Source organism: Eretmochelys imbricata, chromosome 2, assembly GCF_965152235.1.
Source record: "Eretmochelys imbricata isolate rEreImb1 chromosome 2, rEreImb1.hap1, whole genome shotgun sequence".
Lineage (NCBI taxonomy): Eukaryota > Metazoa > Chordata > Testudines > Cheloniidae > Eretmochelys > Eretmochelys imbricata.
The window spans coordinates 88,267,827-88,288,188 of record NC_135573.1 but is presented as its reverse complement, the minus strand read 5'-3'; the positions used below and the strand labels follow the sequence as shown (position 1 = coordinate 88,288,188).

The 20,362-nt window shown below is 41.1% G+C and overlaps 1 protein-coding gene across 1 annotated transcript in view; it reads right to left on the bottom strand.

Annotated features, from left to right (window-relative positions):
- Positions 1-1,128: 1,128 nt before the first annotated feature.
- MTCL1 (microtubule crosslinking factor 1) overlaps positions 1,129-20,362 on the bottom strand; it is a 186,271-nt gene continuing 167,037 nt past the window's right edge. The window contains exons 12-15 of the mRNA XM_077809063.1: positions 16,500-16,805; positions 13,524-13,555; positions 10,779-12,339; positions 1,129-2,291 (exon numbers count right to left, since the gene is read on the bottom strand). Of these exons, the coding sequence (XP_077665189.1) occupies positions 2,097-2,291; positions 10,779-12,339; positions 13,524-13,555; positions 16,500-16,805 (2,094 nt within the window). The 3' untranslated portion in view covers positions 1,129-2,096. The remainder of the gene's footprint in view (positions 2,292-10,778; positions 12,340-13,523; positions 13,556-16,499; positions 16,806-20,362) is intronic.

Below are 20,362 nucleotides of genomic sequence, written 5' to 3'. Positions count from 1 at the left end.
GTGTGCAATTCATTGAAAATTAATAGTTGCTCACATAAACAAAAGTAAGAAAATATTTGCTGCCCCAACAGAATAGCAGTGATGCATTATACAATGGTTGACTTCAAAAACTCAACACTTACCCACAATTAGAGCATCTCTTTCTCTCTGTGACCCTCCTTTGTCAGCTGTGATCTCTGGGACAGTGCTGATAAGGTCTAGGATGAAGCTTGTGAAAGCCAGAGAGAAAGCCTTCTAAGGCAAAGGTACTCACTTTTGGAACAAATTCTAGGAGGAAGTATAGGCTTGCCCTCTTTAAAACACTAAGGTTCGCTCATTTGCCAAAGCCTTCTTGTCTTAACAGAAAACAAGGAAATACTAACATGGCAAGAAAAAACAACCCTAGAAGAGATTTGGATTCAAGAAGAGAAGAACTGAGTTCACTCTAACGCCACCATGAACATTGCTTTAAAGACACCAATTCCGTTTAGCACTTTGGGAATGGGCACTGCAGTAAAACCATAAATGGACAGTTACCACCAGAGTGGTATTGGACGCTGTGAAGTCATTTCCTATAAACAGTCTAGCAATTTCTCAAAATACCTCTGCGTGCGACCTGGATAAATGTTGGCATACTGGTGGTGACCAAAATAAGTTAAAAAATCAAGATGATGTCGTTACAGTTAACATTCACAACAAACAAAACATTTTGTTTTCACACAAACAAATGATTGGAAACCACACCCCAAAAATAATTTATCAAAGGAGTTGGGGAAAAAAGGTCTTGTCATCTGTTATTCTGCAGAATACAGTAAAGAAAACTAGAAATCCTCTAAATTGGTTTTATCATATTTGCATGCAGGCCTGATCCAATGCCCACTGAAGTCTGTGAGGGAGGCCTTTCCATTGGGCATTGAATCAGGCCCAGAGTGTGTATGTATGTCAATATCTCAATTCTTTAAACAAACTTTTGCTGCTTTCCTTTTGTAGAAGAAGGAAGCATTCTCAGCTGAATGCACATAGAGAATCCCAGATCAGAAACAAACATTTGGAAGCACTCTAGCGGTTTGTAAATACTGAGGGTTTTATTTCCACTTCACATGGTCTCAGACAGACTCAAACAAGACCAATTACAATTTAGTATGCCCAGAGTTCTCAATGTTTCTCCAAAACAAAGAAAGTTCTCAGTAAACACTGTACCTAGCCAGCTGAACTGTTAACAATAATTTAAAAACTTCTTTTTTGTATCGTCAATTCAAGAATACCAACAATAAAAGTACAGTACAGGTAATTTCACAACAATATTACAGTGAAACGGATTGACTCACATTTATGTGATGGTACAAGTAGAGCAACAGTATGTACATGCACTAAAGTGCTAGGAACCCAAAGGCATGCAAGGCAAGTATTGTATGTGTATTATACAGCTAACTTCACAAGACTTTCTGAGGCGTTCTTTTCTCTCTTAAATGTGGTGTGTTTACCTGTATTCCACTCCAGTTTATTTAATTCAATTCTAGTCAACTACCTTAATGGCTTTCACTACTTAAAATTTACTGCTTCTGACAATATGAAGCATGCCTAAGAACCTTCCTCTTTTAAAATTGGTGACACTGACATTAAAATAGAATAAAATTAACTTTAAAAATACCCTAGTTTTACATGAGGAAAACAAAACAAAAAAACCCTCAAAAAAACCAATTACCCCCCCCCACAAACAAAATAAAAAACACAACAGTGCAAATATAATAAAAAGGCAGTCAGTACTGGGGGAGAGAGAGTGCATTCAGTTTCCCTTAAAAATGTACATTTTATTTTAAATCTTATTCTTTATATTTATATCATTTTACCTTTTTTGTTAATAGACTGTATGTAGAAAAGATGGAGACAAAAATAGTTTTCTGAGCTATGAAAAAATTAAGTTATTACAGGCACATTAACTGTTTCATTCTAGAAACATCGCTGTTTCACAGGTTGGACATTCAGCAGTTGAGCTTGAAAACATTCTTTGACCTCAACAACTAGATCTCTCTTTGTTGAGAAAGACGGGCCATGGTGATGGTGCTAAAATGCAAATTACAGTGAATTCTTCCCTTGATAATTCATGCAGGCTTGCATCACTGGTTTGGGTTCTCCATCTGCAGTTCCTTGCTTCCATATTCCTCAGAGGAAGTCAAATCTCCAGTTGACTGAGATTGTGAGGCAGTAGGGGAATGTGAAGCCCATCTTGAAGGTGGGCGCCGATTTGCTGGTCTCTCTGGCCGGGAGAAGCAGGATTCTAGGGACGGAGCTAGTGCGGAACAAGGTAGTTCCTTTGCAGCAAACAGATGGAAAAAATATTAGTGACTCGTATACGGCCCATTTACATGTGCAAAAAAACAAAAAACAGATTATAACTAAGCATCTTGTGAGAGGGAACAAAACCAAGGAGCATACTTTTCTACACACAAAAATATCTACATTTACGTCTGTGACTGATGGAACAGAAAAGGAAAGAGAGAAGGTTTTGATGAACTGAAGCAGCTGACAAACTTCCATTTGCTAATATTCCTTGGGCTACAAAGAACCACCGAAAGGTATATTTGCATGATAATTCAATAAACCCCACTATCCATCACATTGCTTCAAAATGCTAAACTGGTAGCAAAGTGCCAGGTATTGAATTTGCAAGTGAGTTGAAAACAGGCACATTCCTCTGCTTCAGAGGTCAGACTGAAATGCAGGAAAGACTTGCTTAGCTGGAGAGTACTGAGATGGGACTAGTTACTGCTTTCAACTACATTAAAGAGGAGGCTTGCCTAAGAATTTGAACAAATATCTATAACGTATCAATCCTTGTTGCCAGCTGACTGAGCCTGAGCTACAGGAATTCAGTGGTACTGTAGGTTAAAGGTGGATATCCACCATCAAAAAAAAGGATAAAAATTTGCAGGTCTGAAAATTTAATTCACTACATCATCTTCTCACTGCAGCAGGATCTGTAGGCCTTATGTGTAATTAGAGACAAACAGCACTGGTGATTTTTCACACTGGCACCCTATTTATATTTAAATGTTGACAATTACTTCTAATATTGATAGACTTCTCCCACAGAACGGATAGATTTCATGCACGGTTTGCATGCCCATTATAGCAAGTTGACTGATTACATGAAGCATGGCTGCCTTGTGCTACCAAAGCAAAAATCTTGAATTTCTAAGGCTTATTGAATAGCTTGGAAACTATAAAAGCAAATCAGCCGAGTTTGTCAACATGTAGAAATGTATACACTGAAGAGAGATCACTCTACAGGCTGAAAGAGTTATGTGCAAGTTACAATAATAAAATCTGAAGACAAACTGGCAAAATATGAAGGCAGAACTTATAAATCAAATGATGCTAAGGAATGATGAGCCAAAAAACGATGAGCCAAACCAGTAGAGCAATACATTAGGAAGTAAAAAATTTAATATTATGCCATGCAATGTATGGAGAGAGAGAGGAAAGTGACTACGAAATATTGAATTAGGTATCATGATATGATACGCAGTGATTGAGCAAGATGATGTAGTACAGAAGTATCTCGGACAATAAAATGGGAAGGAAGATGAATGTTGTAGAACAAGAGAGCCAGAGGACATCAAACTGCCTGTGTGTGCGGCATATACATATGTAGGTTGTGGAGCAGAGTATCACCAGAGCTCAGCAAGCCTCTGGGAAGGGCCAACCCCTAGCCTTTACACAATAGGCAGCTAAAAGGGTGATCAGTAACACCACATTACTGTTTAAGATCATGTTCTATTGAGATGCCCTCAGCATTTCTGGAGAGCAGTTCTATACTGTGAATGACATAAGTCCTGGTTAGCAAAGAACCCTACGATCACCTGCAGACAAACATTTGTACTATAAACTTAAAAACAACACTCTGTTAAAACAACATTAAGATTGAAGTATAAATCAGAACTAGTAAGGATACTGTCTCTGTGTCCCTACTTCACCTTATCCTGTTGTGCCTAAGGGAACACACAGTATGTCGCACTGTACTGACACTTGCTAACAGAAGTCCCTCTGTGCACTAATACCTACAGGAGGCACAACAGGATGAGCTGAGGCTGTGTTTTTCTGGGCTTGTATCTTGGACTCTATTGAAAGAGCAGCTTTTAATTACAGTTTTCTAGCTTTGTTTGCTTTTAGCAAACTGAAAGGGAGTCAAAATTATAGCAGTGGTAAACAATTTTGGTTAACTATGTAATATAGCCACAGATGTTGGTCAGCTTTGACAGAAAGGCATGGTTAAGTCCTCCTCATTCTTATCAGTGATATACACACCTACAGCGCAACACACGTTGCACAAGCAAGCCCTGGTGCTTCAGGGCACACAGGTAACTGGCAGCACAGTCTTTTAATGTGTTGGCTGCAAAATGAATCTTTTCTAGGAGTCATGATTACATGCACATTAATCCTAATGATAGGTCTATGCTCTTAGAATGCAGGAAGGAAATTAAAGAATTAAAAGGACACTGCCAAAATATTACTTTTAACAATCAAAATGTCATGCAACTACCATAGATCATTAAAATGCAGCTATAAAAATGACATTTCCTCTTGGTTATTTATTGTGATCATTGATTGTTCATGTTTCTAAGCTTAGATCATAAAAATGGGCTATATAATTTCAAATTTTTGTTTCTAGTCAGTTTCACTTTTAGATTGTTGAAAACACTGCAGGATTGTGAGTATTTGTTAGAAAATTGTTTCCACTGGAAATCAGGGCGGAGGGGGATGGGGGAAGGGAGGGAATTATGGATACATTTATATTGGTCCTAGGTTTTGTAAAAACTTAAATTTTCACAGAATTTAAATTTTGGGCTAAATTTGACCTGACAGTGTCCCTTTAAATCTCAAGGAAGCTAATGGGAGCTATCAATGTTCATGTCCAACATAATGATGGCAGAAGGCAGAATAGGCCAATCTTTAAAGTGTTCTATTCCAAGTCAGAAAGAAACATTTCAAGGGAAGAACTGTATAGGAATCAGCTGTTATTGGACGTTCTTGGCTACCTCAAGTATTGTTGTTTTTATTGCTACTTACCTATCTCCACTAGCTCAAAGTTTCAAAACTAAAGCTTTCAGACAGTTGTGGAAACAAGGTAGAAAGAACTTACAGCAGTGAGGCAGGCAGGGTTAGAGTCCCCAGGGGGCAGTTAGTAAGACAGTTTGGTTCTGGACAGGATAGAAAAAAAGAAAAAAGAAAAAGAAAAAAAGAAAGCAAATAGGTTGGACAGGGTTTTTTTTTTAAGTGAAGATTTATACTCAGCAAGGAAGAGCTCATCAGACGTCCAGGGCCGGCTCTAGGTTTTTTGCCGCCCCAAGTGCAAAAAAAAAAAAAAAAAAAAAAAGAAAAGGGCCAGAGTGCCGCCACTTGAAAAGTGCCGCTGGTGCCTAGAGTCGGCCCTGCAGACGTCACTACCTGTTCATATCATGTTACCATGTTATCAGATTTCATGGGAGGGCTAAGAGAAAAGACACTAACAATCAAATTTAGAGAACAAACCAACCAACCTTGCACTGTGTTAGAAATGGACATAGCATTAAAGAATCCAAGTATTTCCTTCTAAGTAGAGAAAGATATATGCTATCCTTTGCCAATTCATATTTAGGTCAGAGAAAACAATGTTACCATGAAGGAGGAATACTGCAGGGTTGTTTTTAGCTTTGTTTGGTTTTAAGTGAAAGAATATCTGTAAATTCATAACAAAGAAAAACCCACTGATGTTTTATGTTACTCTGAAGCCATATAAGCCTTTGATAGATATTTGCTTCACCCTTCCTTCTTAGTGCATTTAACAATGACAGTAAAAGGGAGGCTCAGCTGAAGATAAAGCACTTTACTCTGACACCATCTTCCCTCCTCCCAGTTCCTGAGTGATTCAGCTGAGTATGTTCAGCAATTATTCAGCCATTAAGAACAGAGTGGAAAGACTAAGTTTCTTGCTGGATATGCCTTCCACGAATATTTTCTCTTCTTCAGCCACTTCAGTATGATAGTGTAACTTGTGTAATGCTCTAAGTACCTGCCAGGCTCAGAAAAGGAATCTTCATGTCACTTTTTTGTGTCTAGCCTGCTAAAGTTATCAATGGCAATGTTTATAAACCCCACAATTGCCTACTACCATAGTGGTTTAGTGAATTAGCAGGATAAGGCACTGGTAGGCCAAATCTGGTGGATATGAATTTGCTTGTAAGCAGCTCTGAGCAAGTTAGAATGCAAACAGAGCTATTACCATTGTGTGTATCTAGATACTGAAAATAAATTCCGTAGTTTCAGCAGAAATGTAAAAGGAAATAACTGGAACATCCAGAAGTTCAAAGAAAAAAAAGCTGCCAACTGGTGCTCCATGCAGGTTTTAAAGTCATTAATTACTCCTGGGGAAATTCTGCACCACTGTGCAATGCCGAATTTTGCAGAAATGAACATTGTGCGTGCAGAATTTCCTTTCTCCCACAGAAATGGGCTGCAGTGCTGCTGGCCGCCACTAGGGACCGCTGGACCCAGCAGAGCCCAGATTACATATAGAAGACACTGCTGGGATGGGCTGGGGGGAGATAGAGGGTGTTCCTGGCAGCGGCAATTCCCAGCACACCCTGAGGGAAGCAGACAGCGGCGCGCAGGAAACTCCATGCAAGCCTGGGACCAAGCATCAGGCAGAGAAACAGGGACTGGGCTGTCATAGGGGTTTCTTTAACTCTCTAATCTTGGGGGAATTTTTGTGTGTGTCTGTATTGTTACAGACATACTTGCTGACAGGTATTTTGAAATAAATTACCAAAATAATTGAAACTGGTGTGATCATGTAGTGTTATTTTGACTAATACAATTTGCATAATTTTGCATAATTTTAAGATATTGTGCACAGAATTTTTATTTTTTTAGCACAGAATGTCCCCAGGAGTAATTAATGTATCATGCCATGACTACAAAGAAGGGGCTGTTCTCTTTGGTGTGATGGTCACTGCTACTGGCTGGAAAGAGATAAGTACAGAAGAGACTCCGCAAAAATCCTGCACAGTGAGGTGCTGGCAGCAGCAGCACTGACAGGGCATTTCACTCAGCATAGCCTGCCTTCTAGGTGAGGCTCCGACATATGTGGACAGTGTAATCCATAAGTGACCCAAGGCATATTCAGATCCTAAACATATTTACAGCTTCATTTCCAACAACAAATCAACGTTCCACAAACACGTCTCTTTAAAACCGCACCCCATTTTGGAAAATTAACACATCTGAGTGAAGCTCACAAGGTCACCCCTTCAGGGGAACAGCACATGTTCCTGGGAGAGGATGGGACACTATAGCTGTAACCTGTGCAGCTGTCACCTAATCACCTGTCAAAACCAAACATTTACTCAGTGCCGGACCATGAGTGGGCCTTCTCTGTCTGTGGCTGTGCGAGAGCCTCCCATGCACTCCCCCAGGCCCTGCATTCTGGGAAGCCCAGGGGCTGCTTCCTTCTAACACTTCCCTGGAGAAAAAGATGCTCAACAGAGGGTATAGAAGGGTGGGAAAGAGGCAGTCTCACAGCCTCACCTCCTCATCAGGCCGGTGCACTGAGGGAGCAGATGGAATACATTGTGCAACCCCTGCATGTGGGGAAGCCCTGGAAGAAATTGTACCTGCCTGAGGCAGTGTCTCTCTGGTACCCCCCTTCCCCTGAGGCGATGTAATTCTGCACCACTCCCTGCACAGCGCTCTGCTGTAAAAGACACAATCTAGCTCTTAAAAGGGGCATAGCCCCCGGAATGGCTCTGAGGCCTGACATCCTACAAGTCAGTCAATGGGCATAATTTTGGTGTTGAAAATTTTCAAAGAGCTGCAGTCGTCTGCCATGAGCATTGTGACTATCTGATAAATCGCATCAGGTATGGCTGTCACCATGGCTATCACCACAGACCATGTCCATGTTTTGAAGTTAGTTACTTTTGCCAACAGCAATTTGTGGTGACATGGCACAACTTCAGCTTTTATATACTTTGGAAATTTGTTGTGACATTTCAAGGTACACATGGAATTCCAGAGTTTTCAATGATAACTTGAAGGCAAAGCTGAGATGAAGCTGTGAGAGTACAACGCATACTTTTACAAATGAAATAATATGGGAACAGTAATCCATCAACTATACTTCTGGTTTTCAAATAAACTAGAAAATATATAAGCAGCCAAGATAGTCCAAGACAGCAAAGCTGCTTTCTCCACTTTCGTTTATTCTGAGGTATGTGCACAAACCACACTTCCATCAATTTTTACAGATAATGCAAAAATTGTATGTGGGTCTCTCTCTCCACACACACACACACTCTCTCTCTCTCGCACTTATTTCAATTTAAACATAAAGGGCACCGACATGAAAGATCTAGGTGCTCTGCTATCAATTGAAAATATGTGCAATAACTATTAAAAACAAAACAAGAGCAAAACTTCACTCATTTAAAACAACTAGTCACAGAAAGAAAAATTGCAGGACAAAATCTCCCACCACTAAGATCCCCAGCACCTCCCCCATCCCGCTCTAAATGCCTTTTTAGAAGAATGGGCATTATGGCATGCCCTGAAAGTCAACAAATTGGTGCTATTTGGGGCCATGGTGAGGAGTGAATTCCAAAATAGATGGGCCCTGATGATGAGTACCCTGATAGATGCTCCCTCTTTTATATACCCAGGGGACCTCTAGCTTGAGCACCTTCAATGATCTGAGAGAGGCCACAGGAGATAGGACACTCTGGGTAGGTAAGACCCAGGCCATTAGGATTTTAACAGGTCAACATCAGCACTTTAAACTTCACCCAGAAACCAAGAAACAAGAAGCAGGTCCCAGAACACTGGTGTCACATGCTCAGAGGCGAGATACTCCACCTAACAATGGGGCCACTGCACCAGTTTCCACTTCCAAATGGATGTGGCTCTTGTAGATCACATTCCAGCAGTCCTAGCTAAAGGTGATAATCATGGAAGCAAAGTCCAAGTCTGGGGGGAAAGGTCACAACCCCTGACCACAGCTATTTGCCTGCTGCTATTTGATGGTAGCCAGGAATCTAACCTAATATAACAGAATTCTATCGACAAAGGAAGACAAACAGCCATAATAAGGCAGGAGTAGGAGGGCAACGAAATTTCAGTTGAATTCTCTGGTTGATTCCCTTAACCCACCATAATCATCTCATTTTATCTAGACCGAGTCTTGGCCAGCTAGTTCTCATGCATACCTCAGACTCAGACAGACACTGAGGAAGTCACTCAACCACACACACCTCAGGCTGGACAAGATAAAGGTATAGAACTGGATGTCATCTGCAAACTGAAAACACTTCCGCCAGTATCTCCTCACTAATTCTGCTAATGGTCTCACATACACATTGAACTAGAGCGATGACAGCATGGACACCTGATGTAAACCAAAAGAGAAACCTTTGGGACAGAAGACCAAATATGCAATACTACCTTGTTGGTACTCTCTAACAGAAAGGAATGAGGCCACCTAAGGGCAGGACTCACCAGGCACTACAAGAATGTCAACACCGTCTCACGATCCATTGAGTAGAAGGCAGCTGAGAAATCTAGTAGTAGCAGCATGGAGACCTGGGAACAGATCCTCCAGTCCACCAGAGCATCATGCCACATTTGCAACTCCCTAATCCCTGGGGCTGGCAAGGGGCCAGTTCAGCTACTGGTTCAGTCCTCTGCACCACTTAGACCAGACACAGAGCGTCTCTAAATTGCACCCAGATGCCTATGATCCCAAGAAGGCATTCCAGGACCTGGGAATGCAGAGGAGCGCTGGCTATTGGAATGACATAAAGGGGCCAGAGTGAGGCAGAGAATCTTGACCACTGGTTTTTATCCATCACCAGGAGAAGATCACTGACCAACATGACAGTGCTGTACCCAGGTTAGAACCCAAAGTGGCAAGGGATGTTAGATAACAGTTAATAATTGAGCTTTAGTCTGTCTTTGCACGCTACCCTGATCTGTGTTGTACACTCCCCTTGGCTGTAGCTGGAGATCTGACCCATGATGTTTATGCATATCTGCTGGGATACATTATGAATGGTACATTTTTTAGACAGCTGAGTAAAATAGCAATAGGTATTTCTTCACTGTCATGGTAGGTTTATGCTTTGACCAATCAATTTTCACGATAATTTTGCAAGGCTGCAGTAGTAGATTTCCAAGCTTTGTGTAATTTAATGACTTACATATACAAACAGAATCTACACAGCAGAGCCAAGTTTATTCAGAGTTATCCACAAAAGTTACAGTAAAGTCACTCCTGTGGGAAGGAGAGGGAGGGAAATCAAATTTATGTACTATTCTCTTCATCTGACTTGTTAAAACCAATTACCCACTCTTGAACAAAAATTTTATTACCCTTTCTTCCAAGATAATATTAACATTCCCTCAAAATCTGCTGGGCCTAGCACATCTGTATTTTCCAGTGTGATAGGCAACTCTTACTCCTGGTATTCTGGGGAGACCCACTAGCATATGTCAGCTTTATTCTTTAAAGCATACGTTTACTTAAGTAATATTTTAAAACATAATCTACTTAGACTGTAAACTTTTTGGGGTAGGGACCACATTTTTATTATGTGTTTGTACAATGCCTAGCACAACAGGTCCGCAACTGAGGCTTACAGGAGATACCACAATACAAATAAAATAATAATAAATTAATTATAATAACAATTACTAATAAAAGAACTAATAAGATATTTCCTGAAAGAAAAGAATAATTAATTATAGAAGGGGAAAAAAAAACTCATTACCTCAATGGACCCTGGTTCTACTTTGACTATTTCTCCTGTGCTGTTGTCATTGCTAAGACTCGGTGGGCTGCGTGAAGCTAACCTTTTCTCTTCCTTTAAGGCATGCTCCAAAAGTTTCTTATTCAAGATCCTGGCAGCATTTTCTGTAAGCGTATACCCTGGAGGAGCAGATAAATCCTGTTTGATACTTGTCGCCTCAGACTCTTCTTCCTTTTCCATCTCTGTGCCCAAACGGAGAGGACTGGGTGACCGGCCACGGGCACTTGTACACATTTCCTGCATGGGCCCCAGTTCTGATCTGGGTTCTGCTGACCTAGATCGGCTGCTAGACCTGCTGCATTTTTGGAGGGTCTCTTGAACAACAGGGGTATGGTCAATAATATTGAATAAACTGGAGAGGCCATCATTGATGGTGGTATGAACTGGGCTCTCCCTTGTAGTAGTTGATCTAGCCCAAGCAGACTCACTGAATCCTTTCTGAGGCGTTCCTGGTAAAGTCCGGTTATTTGGCTGATCTGTTTTTGGAAGGATTTTTCTTTGTAATTTTGGAGATCCATATTTGGGAGAACAGCACGTGCGTTCAAACTTGGCCTGGACCTTTTCGATGGCAGGGGCTACCTGCCTGCTCCTTAAACTTCTGGATGGTGATGAGATTGGTGTGGAGCCCCCCTTTGGTGTCAGACACTTGTGTGGACTGCTGGTGATGCTGCGCAAGGTTTCTGTCTGCAAGCCAACACTGATCGTCTGGGTGGTCTGTGTCCCTGTAGTTCTTATACCATTGGTTTGACAAGCTATGTCCTTAAACTGAGGCTCTGCCGAATTAGCGTTAGAACGTATTGCATTTCTGACAGAGTAAGCTACTTCCTTCATATCGTCACTCATGTTCTTGGACAGCTCCAGGGTCTGCAAGGATGAGGCAAAACCCACAGCAGTGCAAATAGGATGCTCAATAGGATGAAGACCACTATCCAAAAAATCTTTATGGTGTTTGGTGAGATCACAGGGCCATCTCCCAAACACATCTGAGGAAGCACCTTTTGTCTCCCCCACATTCCCTTTAGCTTTGGTCACAGAAAACAAAAAGTCAGGCTCAACCGTTTTTTTCCCTCCATTCCCAGCTATCGCTGAGTTATCGAGCCTACGGAGAACTGGCGGACTGTGAAAGACCTTGACCCCCATTTTTTCTGTTACAACGTGACTCCTCAGTGGCTGCTTCTGGCAGGGCTCTGGGCTGGTCATGGTATTGGTTGTCATAGTAACACTGGTGGTAAGGTACCATGACGATGCTTGGAATGGATCTGAAGTTGAATCACTTCTTACTTTCCTAATCTCTGTCCTTTCTGCCCAGGCTTCTGCAGGCTTTTCTGTAACCCCACTATGGATCCTGGTGTTACTATAATCCCAGTTTTTGTTGAACTCTTCAATGTATTTCAGATCATCAGGGGACAGAGGAGGTGTTATATCCTCCTTACTACTAGATGAAGGCAAGGTCTTTTCAGGAAGGAATGGAGAAATATCCATCAAACGCTGGAATTCTGACATGGAGGAAACAGACACTGCCCTAGGGAAAAAAATAAAACATAAATTAAATAATTGAAAACCCTTATAGAAATATTTCTGCTTTAAAACAGAGGGAAAATTAATCCATATCACCAGATCACATTAAAAATCTGTTTTTTAAAAGTTCCCTTTATTGCTTTTTGAATTGCTGCATAATGCAAACATTTTCTCAAGTACTATTGCTTGGTAGAGGTTTAAAATATGCAGCTTTAGAACAGGTTTTCAATATATATTAGCCATGAAAAATGTATCTTTACAACACTATGGCACACATTTTTAAGGCTGCAAATAGCAGAAAAATACAAAGAGAAGTGCTGAGTATCCTTAACTTTAAGTGAAGCCAGTGAGCCCTCACAGGCAGCTGAGGTTGCAAACACTTCACAGCTAGTGCGTGGCACCTTGTGGGATCAGGCCTAGAGGTGGTTACATTTAACTAGTTTGGTGAGTTCAGCTTATGCTGCAACTTAACGAAAGCGAAACTGAGTGGCTAGAAAAACTATGAGAAATTTCAAAGAATTCTTGGGTTTCCATAAAGTTTGTTAGTTTATACAATTAAAAGCATCTAATTGAATCTTCCTATTGCTTGACTGTAAGGAATATTGTAAAACACTGGAATCTTTCTAGATCAGTGGTTTTCAACCTGTGGTCCACGGGCCCCTGTGGGTCTGCAGACTATGTATAGGATTTCCAAAGGGGTCTGGCACCTCCATTTGAAATTTTTTAGGAGTCCACAAATGAAAAAAGGTTGAAAACGACTGTTCTAGATAAAAGGGACTATATAAAAATGTAAATCACCATAATTATCTATGCAAGCCCAATGAGCAAACTCAAACTAGATGAGCCACCCAGGATTTTAAAAAGTGATGAGATTTATAGAGCAATGTTACAGTGGTTAAAAAAAATCTGTTGTGAATTTTTAATCAAGATTAGGGCCAGATTCAATTTGGCGTATGCTGCAGCTCCACTAACTTCAGAGATAAATCTACCTACACCAGGGCTTAATTTGGACCAATTTATTCAGTTAGGAAAGAGTAGGGCCATAGTGAGACAAATTAATTTCTGAGTAAATACACTAATCTGGTTCCAAGGCAGCAAAGCTATATACTACCCTTGCTCAGGGCTTGCAGCAAAGCCCAAAATGTCATCAGCTAGATGTTTGGTGCTTTTTCTGTCAGCTTTACTCACCTTTGAAGATTTCCCTTGTGCGTTTCTTCTTCCTGGAAAAAAAAACAACCACCAGTTATTTCCAAACCTTTACAGAGCACATAATAGCAGTATTTTGCACCTGTGGGGTATTTTGTCATTTGTCTCTGGGTTGTTCCACAAGTTCTTGAAAATCCTTTTTCAAAATGACATACTTCTTCCTGGATAGGGTATTTGTATGGCTATTCTCTCTTTAATATACATGTATGAATGCTGTCATTCCCACTAGAATCAATAGGATCACTCATATCAGAGATTATACCCCAAACCTAAAGCATTCTTGAATTTTTATAGTCCAAGTTATCACAAAGAACAATGAGCTTTCAATGATCTTTCTTCACAATTAAAAATTCAAGTTCTGGATCACATCTGCATGAGTGACTTTGCTCTTCGGATCTTATCTGTTTTATATCAGAGACCTAGCTGTGCTGAGATAAGAGACAAAAAAGTAGTCCTTTGACATAAGATTTCATTATAAATTCTCTAGGCACTAACAAATGGTACCAGTTAAAACTCATTAAATTAGTTATATTAAATACGTGGGAAGACTATTTCTCGTTTCATAAGGAGATACCTGCAGATAGCTCACAGGATTAAGATGCTGTTACAACAATTATTCCCTAGTGACAATTCCCATAATCAGCTTTTTTAGACTCATACTTTCCTGATGCAGTTGGTCTAGAGCTATTGTTTTAACGATTTAGATTTCTAATCAATTATACAAAATACAAGCTAGGTAACAAAAATGTACAAGTTCAATAACAAAAAACTTTTAGTATTAACGGCTTTAATTTGACCCCATGAAAACAAGGACTTTTCCAAGAACAATACTACTCCTAAAAGTGACTAGTCAAAAAACTGCACCCTTTGATTCCACAAATCTGATTCCTGTATGCATCCTCAGTTGTATCTGAGGACTAGGTGCCTGATTCTCCATTCACTTACACTGCGGTCAAGGAATGGAGAATCAGGCACTAAGTTTTTACTGACTTTTATTGCTGTTAGTACTGCAAAGCAAATGCAACTGAGAGAGAGAGAGAGAGAGAGAGAGAGAGAGAGAGTCATATGGATTCCTTTTTTGTGTGTGCATGATCAACAGAGCTGTTTATTAAGCTCCAATCAGCTACACCTGAGGAAACCTGCTGAAGAAAATGAGTTTGTATAAGTTTCACTAAAGCATAATTTGAAGACAAGGAGGCTGCACAAAAGTCACTGAGGGCCTAATTTCACATGGAGAACTTTTATTAATGGCAGCGATGTGCGAAAATGGGGACCGGGATCCAAAACCACTTGACTCGCAGAACTGAGTGCTGAGGTTACAGAACTGGAAATAGGAAAAAATATTCTTGTGCTTGTAATCTGAGCACATATGAAATGAGCCACTTGGAGAAAATAAACAGGGAACCCCACCACAACAGCTATATAGTTACATTTTTCCCCACCAAGGAAAATTAAATACTGTATGTGTGTACATGTGCACCTTCCCACACACACACACACGCATTTAAAATTTCAGAAAAATATTCTTATATTTCCTAAATCATTTATCCTTCTCCTGTTCCTTCCAACCAGCCTGATTCTCCTACGGTCTGTTAAGCAACAATTTAATTGCTGGCATGAGATCACATCTTGAATATCTTTACATTTTTTAACAAATGGTTTGGCACAATTTTTCACAAGCTTAAAAAACCCAACTGAAGTTACATAATGAGGGGGCCTAACAAACATGGCTTGCCTAACAAACATGTTTCCTGAATGACCAAATTGCAAAAGCAGTCTCTATATATGTGCCTGCATTTTTGGATGTGAAAGTTTCTGTTCGCTGTTAGCTATGGATTTGTATACACAAACAGCATTTACATGCTGAAAACAGTATTCAGATGTCTACCTGCCTGACCTATGTACACAAATCTGAGTTTTCAGGAATGCAGAAAGTTGTCTGTCACAAAACCTGCAATTTGAAAATGGCAAACAATACAGAAGCTGTTGTTGATGATGCACCTGTCTTTTCAAGATCTGTTGCATATTTGTTTTGTAATATAAATTAACATGCAAAAAGAGACTAAAAAGGAAGATTTTAATTCTTTGATGCTTTGGTGTATTTGTAATTTCAAATGAGATAGTAAACTGCACAGTTGTGGCACCTGACAGTTTCCTAGCTATCACCAATGTAATATGTAGTTTTGCATGCAGGTTTGTATCAGCCTAAAGTAACTAGAACCCACTGTTTCTGATGGAAACCATGGAGGCTAATGGGATGTTATCCTGGCCTGCTATAAGGTAATCTCACTGGGTCAAATCCTGGGTCTATTGAAGTCAACTGGAGTTTTGCTACCATCTTCAGTGGGGCCTGGATTTCATCCATTGTGTCCTGATCATTTCCGTCCTCATTGCCCTTTGTTATGAGATTCTGGATCTCCCTGGATGTTATGCTGAGGTATCAGAGCAAGTGACTTTGAAAGATCAGAATTACTTAGGACTCCTTCATATCCTTTCTAAACAATCAGTGTTACCTCTCTATAGCACTTACTGTTTTACTGATGTTTAGTGGCACTTTAGGATGATTTTTGAAAATGAAATTGTTTGACGTGAGCATCTGTCAACATAGAGCTCCTGCCCCTTTTAAAACAGGAAGAGCTTTAAATCCTTGTAATTCCTTGCATAATCAAAAGTAAACAATGATCCATTTCTAACTCTTCAACTCATTCCCCTGGCCCAAAGAACAGGACATTCTTACGGGCCTTCTGGTTTCTTTAGACTGGGCAGACTAACCTCCAATTATATCCAGTGACCTTCACCAATCCAGTCAGCTCATAACAAGGGGCAACATTAAAATTCAATCAAACTCACCACCAAATTACTGCAAGCAGTGTCTAATAAAGCCTCCCCCTTCACATAGCATGACAGCTATATTGATTACAGTATAATTGTAAACATGATAGGAAAAAACAAACATACTTCAGTTAAGCAAGTCAAGAACTTCTCCCGTTCCAATCTCTGAGGCCGAGACTCATCAGATTCATCAGGAGAATCAAGGGACAGTGAATCGAGAAAGAGGTTTTCTGTGGCAGTGCACCTATCACTTTCCTTCAGCTTCGACAGCGACTGATCGTCAAACTGTATGGCATCTGAATCAGAATAGGACCTTGCCCCCATTGGATGAGGCACATGAAGGTTTCCCTGGGTTGAAAATGGACGAAGGTTACTCTCCTTCTGGTCACAAAGAATGCTGTCTCCTTTTCGTGTGCTCACTTCTTTTTGAAGCTGAAAAAAGAGCAAATTAAAACTGAAGTTAGCATGGATTATTTCCAGTAGCTCAACACCTGTGTCTTTTCTGTAGAACTTGGCCTTCTAAGACTTTGGCCCTTCGTTGTGGGCTTTGTAGCTCAGACTTGACAACTTCCAAAATATTCAAGAGACGTGAACAGGTTTATACTATTTACTCAGCGTACAATGCAGAGAATGAGGGATTCTACAATAGGGAAAATGCAGCGTGTTACCACGAGAGGACACTTCAATGCAAGGGACCAGAAAAAAAGTGGAGGAAAATCCACATCAGGCACCAAACCCACGTACATTTTCAACAGTATTTGATTTTGCATTGCAGCTTGCAGTTAGCTCTCCACAAACTACACATTTAGAATTTACTAATTTTAATTGGTTAATTGTGAAAATTATATTATTTGCCAACATTCAGAAATTATTGAAGTGATCAAACCAAAAGAATTTTTTTTTTATGTTATCATAATAGTATTTGGAACAGAACAAATAGCACAAGAGACAGAATAAAGGTTTTCAGCAAGCAAAGACTGACATGGAGCCAAGAAACTCAGGAATTTCCTTGGAAGCAATCCACACTCAGAGGCACTCAGAGGAAAGTGGTCTTAGGGTACATTGACGCTTCAAGCTGGACAGGTAATTTCCAGCTCCAGTAGACATACCTGCACTAGCTCTGATTGGGCTAATGTGCTAAAAATAGCAGGGTAGCCGTGGAGGTGCAAAGGGTTAGCTGTCCTGACTGTGATCCCACCTGAGTCGCTAGGAACATATTTGAGGCGGCTAGCCTCTCCTGCTGCCCACATCACCATGGCTACATGCCATTTTTAAGGTACATCTGCTCAAGCTGGAAATTATACCTCCAGCTTGAAGTGTGGATGTACCTTCAGTTCGGACCTCGGCATAGCACTGCTTGGCTCTGACGAAACTAGCACTACAGTATGTGTTCATCTCCCAACAGGGAGCTGTTCCCAAGATTCTGAAATCTTGTCCTTCGTGTTTTTAAATGCCCCCTTTAAAAAAAACCAAACAAATCATTATTTGAAATCTGAATTAAAAAAAAAAAAAAAAGCAAAACAAAGCAAAGGGCTTGTCTACACTGACAGCGCTGCAGTTGTAGCTGCACCACTGTAACGCTTAGTAAAGACGCTGCCTACGCTGAGGGAAGAGCTTCATCATCATATGTATTTCACCTCTCCGTGAGGCAGTAGCTGTGTGGATGGGAGAAGATCTCCCATCAACTTAGCGCTGGCTACACCAGCATTTCCACACCCCTGAGTGATGCAGTTATACCAACATAAGGTCGTAGTGTAGCCCAGGGCAAAGTCTGGAGTTAATATCATAAGTACATAGAGTGTAAGGCAAGAAGGGATTGGTAGAACATCTAATCTGACCTCCTGCATAACACAGGTCCTTAAATGTCATACAGTTACCCCTGAAATTAAATTGCTCTCACAACCGTATCCCAAAGAAATGTAATTATAAGCTCCAGGAGTGTTTTGGAGTTCCATCAAAATAATCATGATTGTCTTCTGACTCAATAATGTAATGGCTGCCCCCTTTTAGCAATCTCCAGTCCAAACTCTAGATCTAGACGTTGAAAATTCCTTTTAACAAAGGATTAGAGCTAGATTTTCAAAACTATGTGGAACTACAGCATGGCTAAAAACCACAAGGTGAGCACACTACAGCATTGTCAAACAGCTAGTTAAGGAATTAGGCTTGCAAGGCATGTCCAGAGAAGGTGCATATTTACATGAGAACCATTAAAGTGACTAGTTCCATACTTCTAAAAAATGGAAGGGGAATGAGTGGAGCCACAAATATGGATGAACTAAACATTTTCCGAAGTTAATAGCATAGGCAACTTTCATTGCAGTTGTAACTATCACACAATTAAAAATGATATTTCCAAAAACAAGGAATGCCAGCAGGAATGTCCTAGTAACTCATATTTGCTGCTAAAACTGCCTGAAAAGGTTTGGATAAGAAGGCTCTTTAGGAAGTTCATGAGGCAATAAGCTACAGGTGGAATTAATCAGGTAGGAACAGAGTATGTAATAGTCAACGGAGGACTTGAAGATGACCAAGTTTTAAATGCACACGTGAATAAGAGAGAAATTTTGGAGCTCAGTGAGTGAATTTGAGATGACGAATACAGAAATTCCATACAGTGCCTGTCATGTCAAAAATCTTTCTGGATCAGATCCTAAGGTTCTTACTTTTTACTTTTACAAAATTCTCATTGAAATAGTGGGAGTTCTGCTTATTCACAGTTTTCAAGACCAGAAGGAACCATTGTGATCATCCAGTCTGACCTCCTGTATAGCACAGGCTATTGGCCTTTCCCAATATAATTCCGAGAGCATAATTTTTAGAAAAACATTCAATCTAGATTTAAAAATTGCCAGCGATGGAGAATCTACCATTACACTTGATAAACTGTTCCAATGATTAATTACTCTCACTTATTTCCAGTCTGAATATCGTGTTATACCTGCTAAACTGAAGAGCCCTATGATGGAGTATACAAACCCCTCACTGGGCAATAAAAGGTTAAGGAGCTAGTCTGGGCTCAGTCAGCCCCATCACAACTGCAAGAGATGCATAGACTGGAGGATGAGGTAAAGGGAAGCAGAACAGCTCACTTGGGGGCAGACCAGGGAAGAGAGCAGACCTTGCAGTTCCTGAGAGCAGAGCTGAGGGAAAGCAGGATATCTCCCTACAGCAACTGCCAAAAGGTCCCCATGAGGGAAGGGAGGACCTGCTTTAGATGCACCCTGAGATGGAAGCATTCCCCCGCCCCCCACACATGGACAGTTTGTTTGCGCTAATTCCCCTCCTTTTGTTTACCACAGCAGGCGAGACTTGGAACTGACCTGGCTGAGGGTCAAGCCACAAGAAGAGGCAGCTGCTGCCCTGAGAGAGAGGGAGCCACCATGCAGCACATGGCCACAAGAAGGTGCCAAGCAGTGAGCTGACCTCCTGCACACCGCCTCCACAGACGGCAAACTTTGGACAGTCTCGGGAGGGCTGGGGTAGGAAGTGGCCCTTAAGGCACCCCTGGCAGTCAGATCACTGATAGCCATCACAGGGCCCTGGGCCAGAGCTTAGTGGAGTGGGAGGGCCCAGGCTTTCCTACCAACATCCCCACCCTGCAGTTTAAAGGGCGTAAGCCCTGACCACTAGGCAGTGTTCCCCACGAACAAAGACCAACATAAGCTCATTATTAACTATTTGTTCCCCATTGTAGTGAGGCAGACTGGCCTCCCTCTCGACTGGAGAGCAAGGGATCACTACACTCCCCTGGCGGACGGGGCCAAACCCACCCCTCCCCCCTCACCATAAGTACTAAGGTGGGACAGGAAATATAAAGGGAGGGTTCTGCAGCTCAGTTGAGTGGGACCCAGCGAAGGAGATGGATGCCTCAGGTCTGCTGCGGCACCTGGGAGCTGAATCTGCGCTCTGAAGCGCCCTGCCTCCAGAGATGGACCCAGATGGGGAGTTGCCGGGACTACTGTCCACTGAGTACCCAGAGGAGCCTG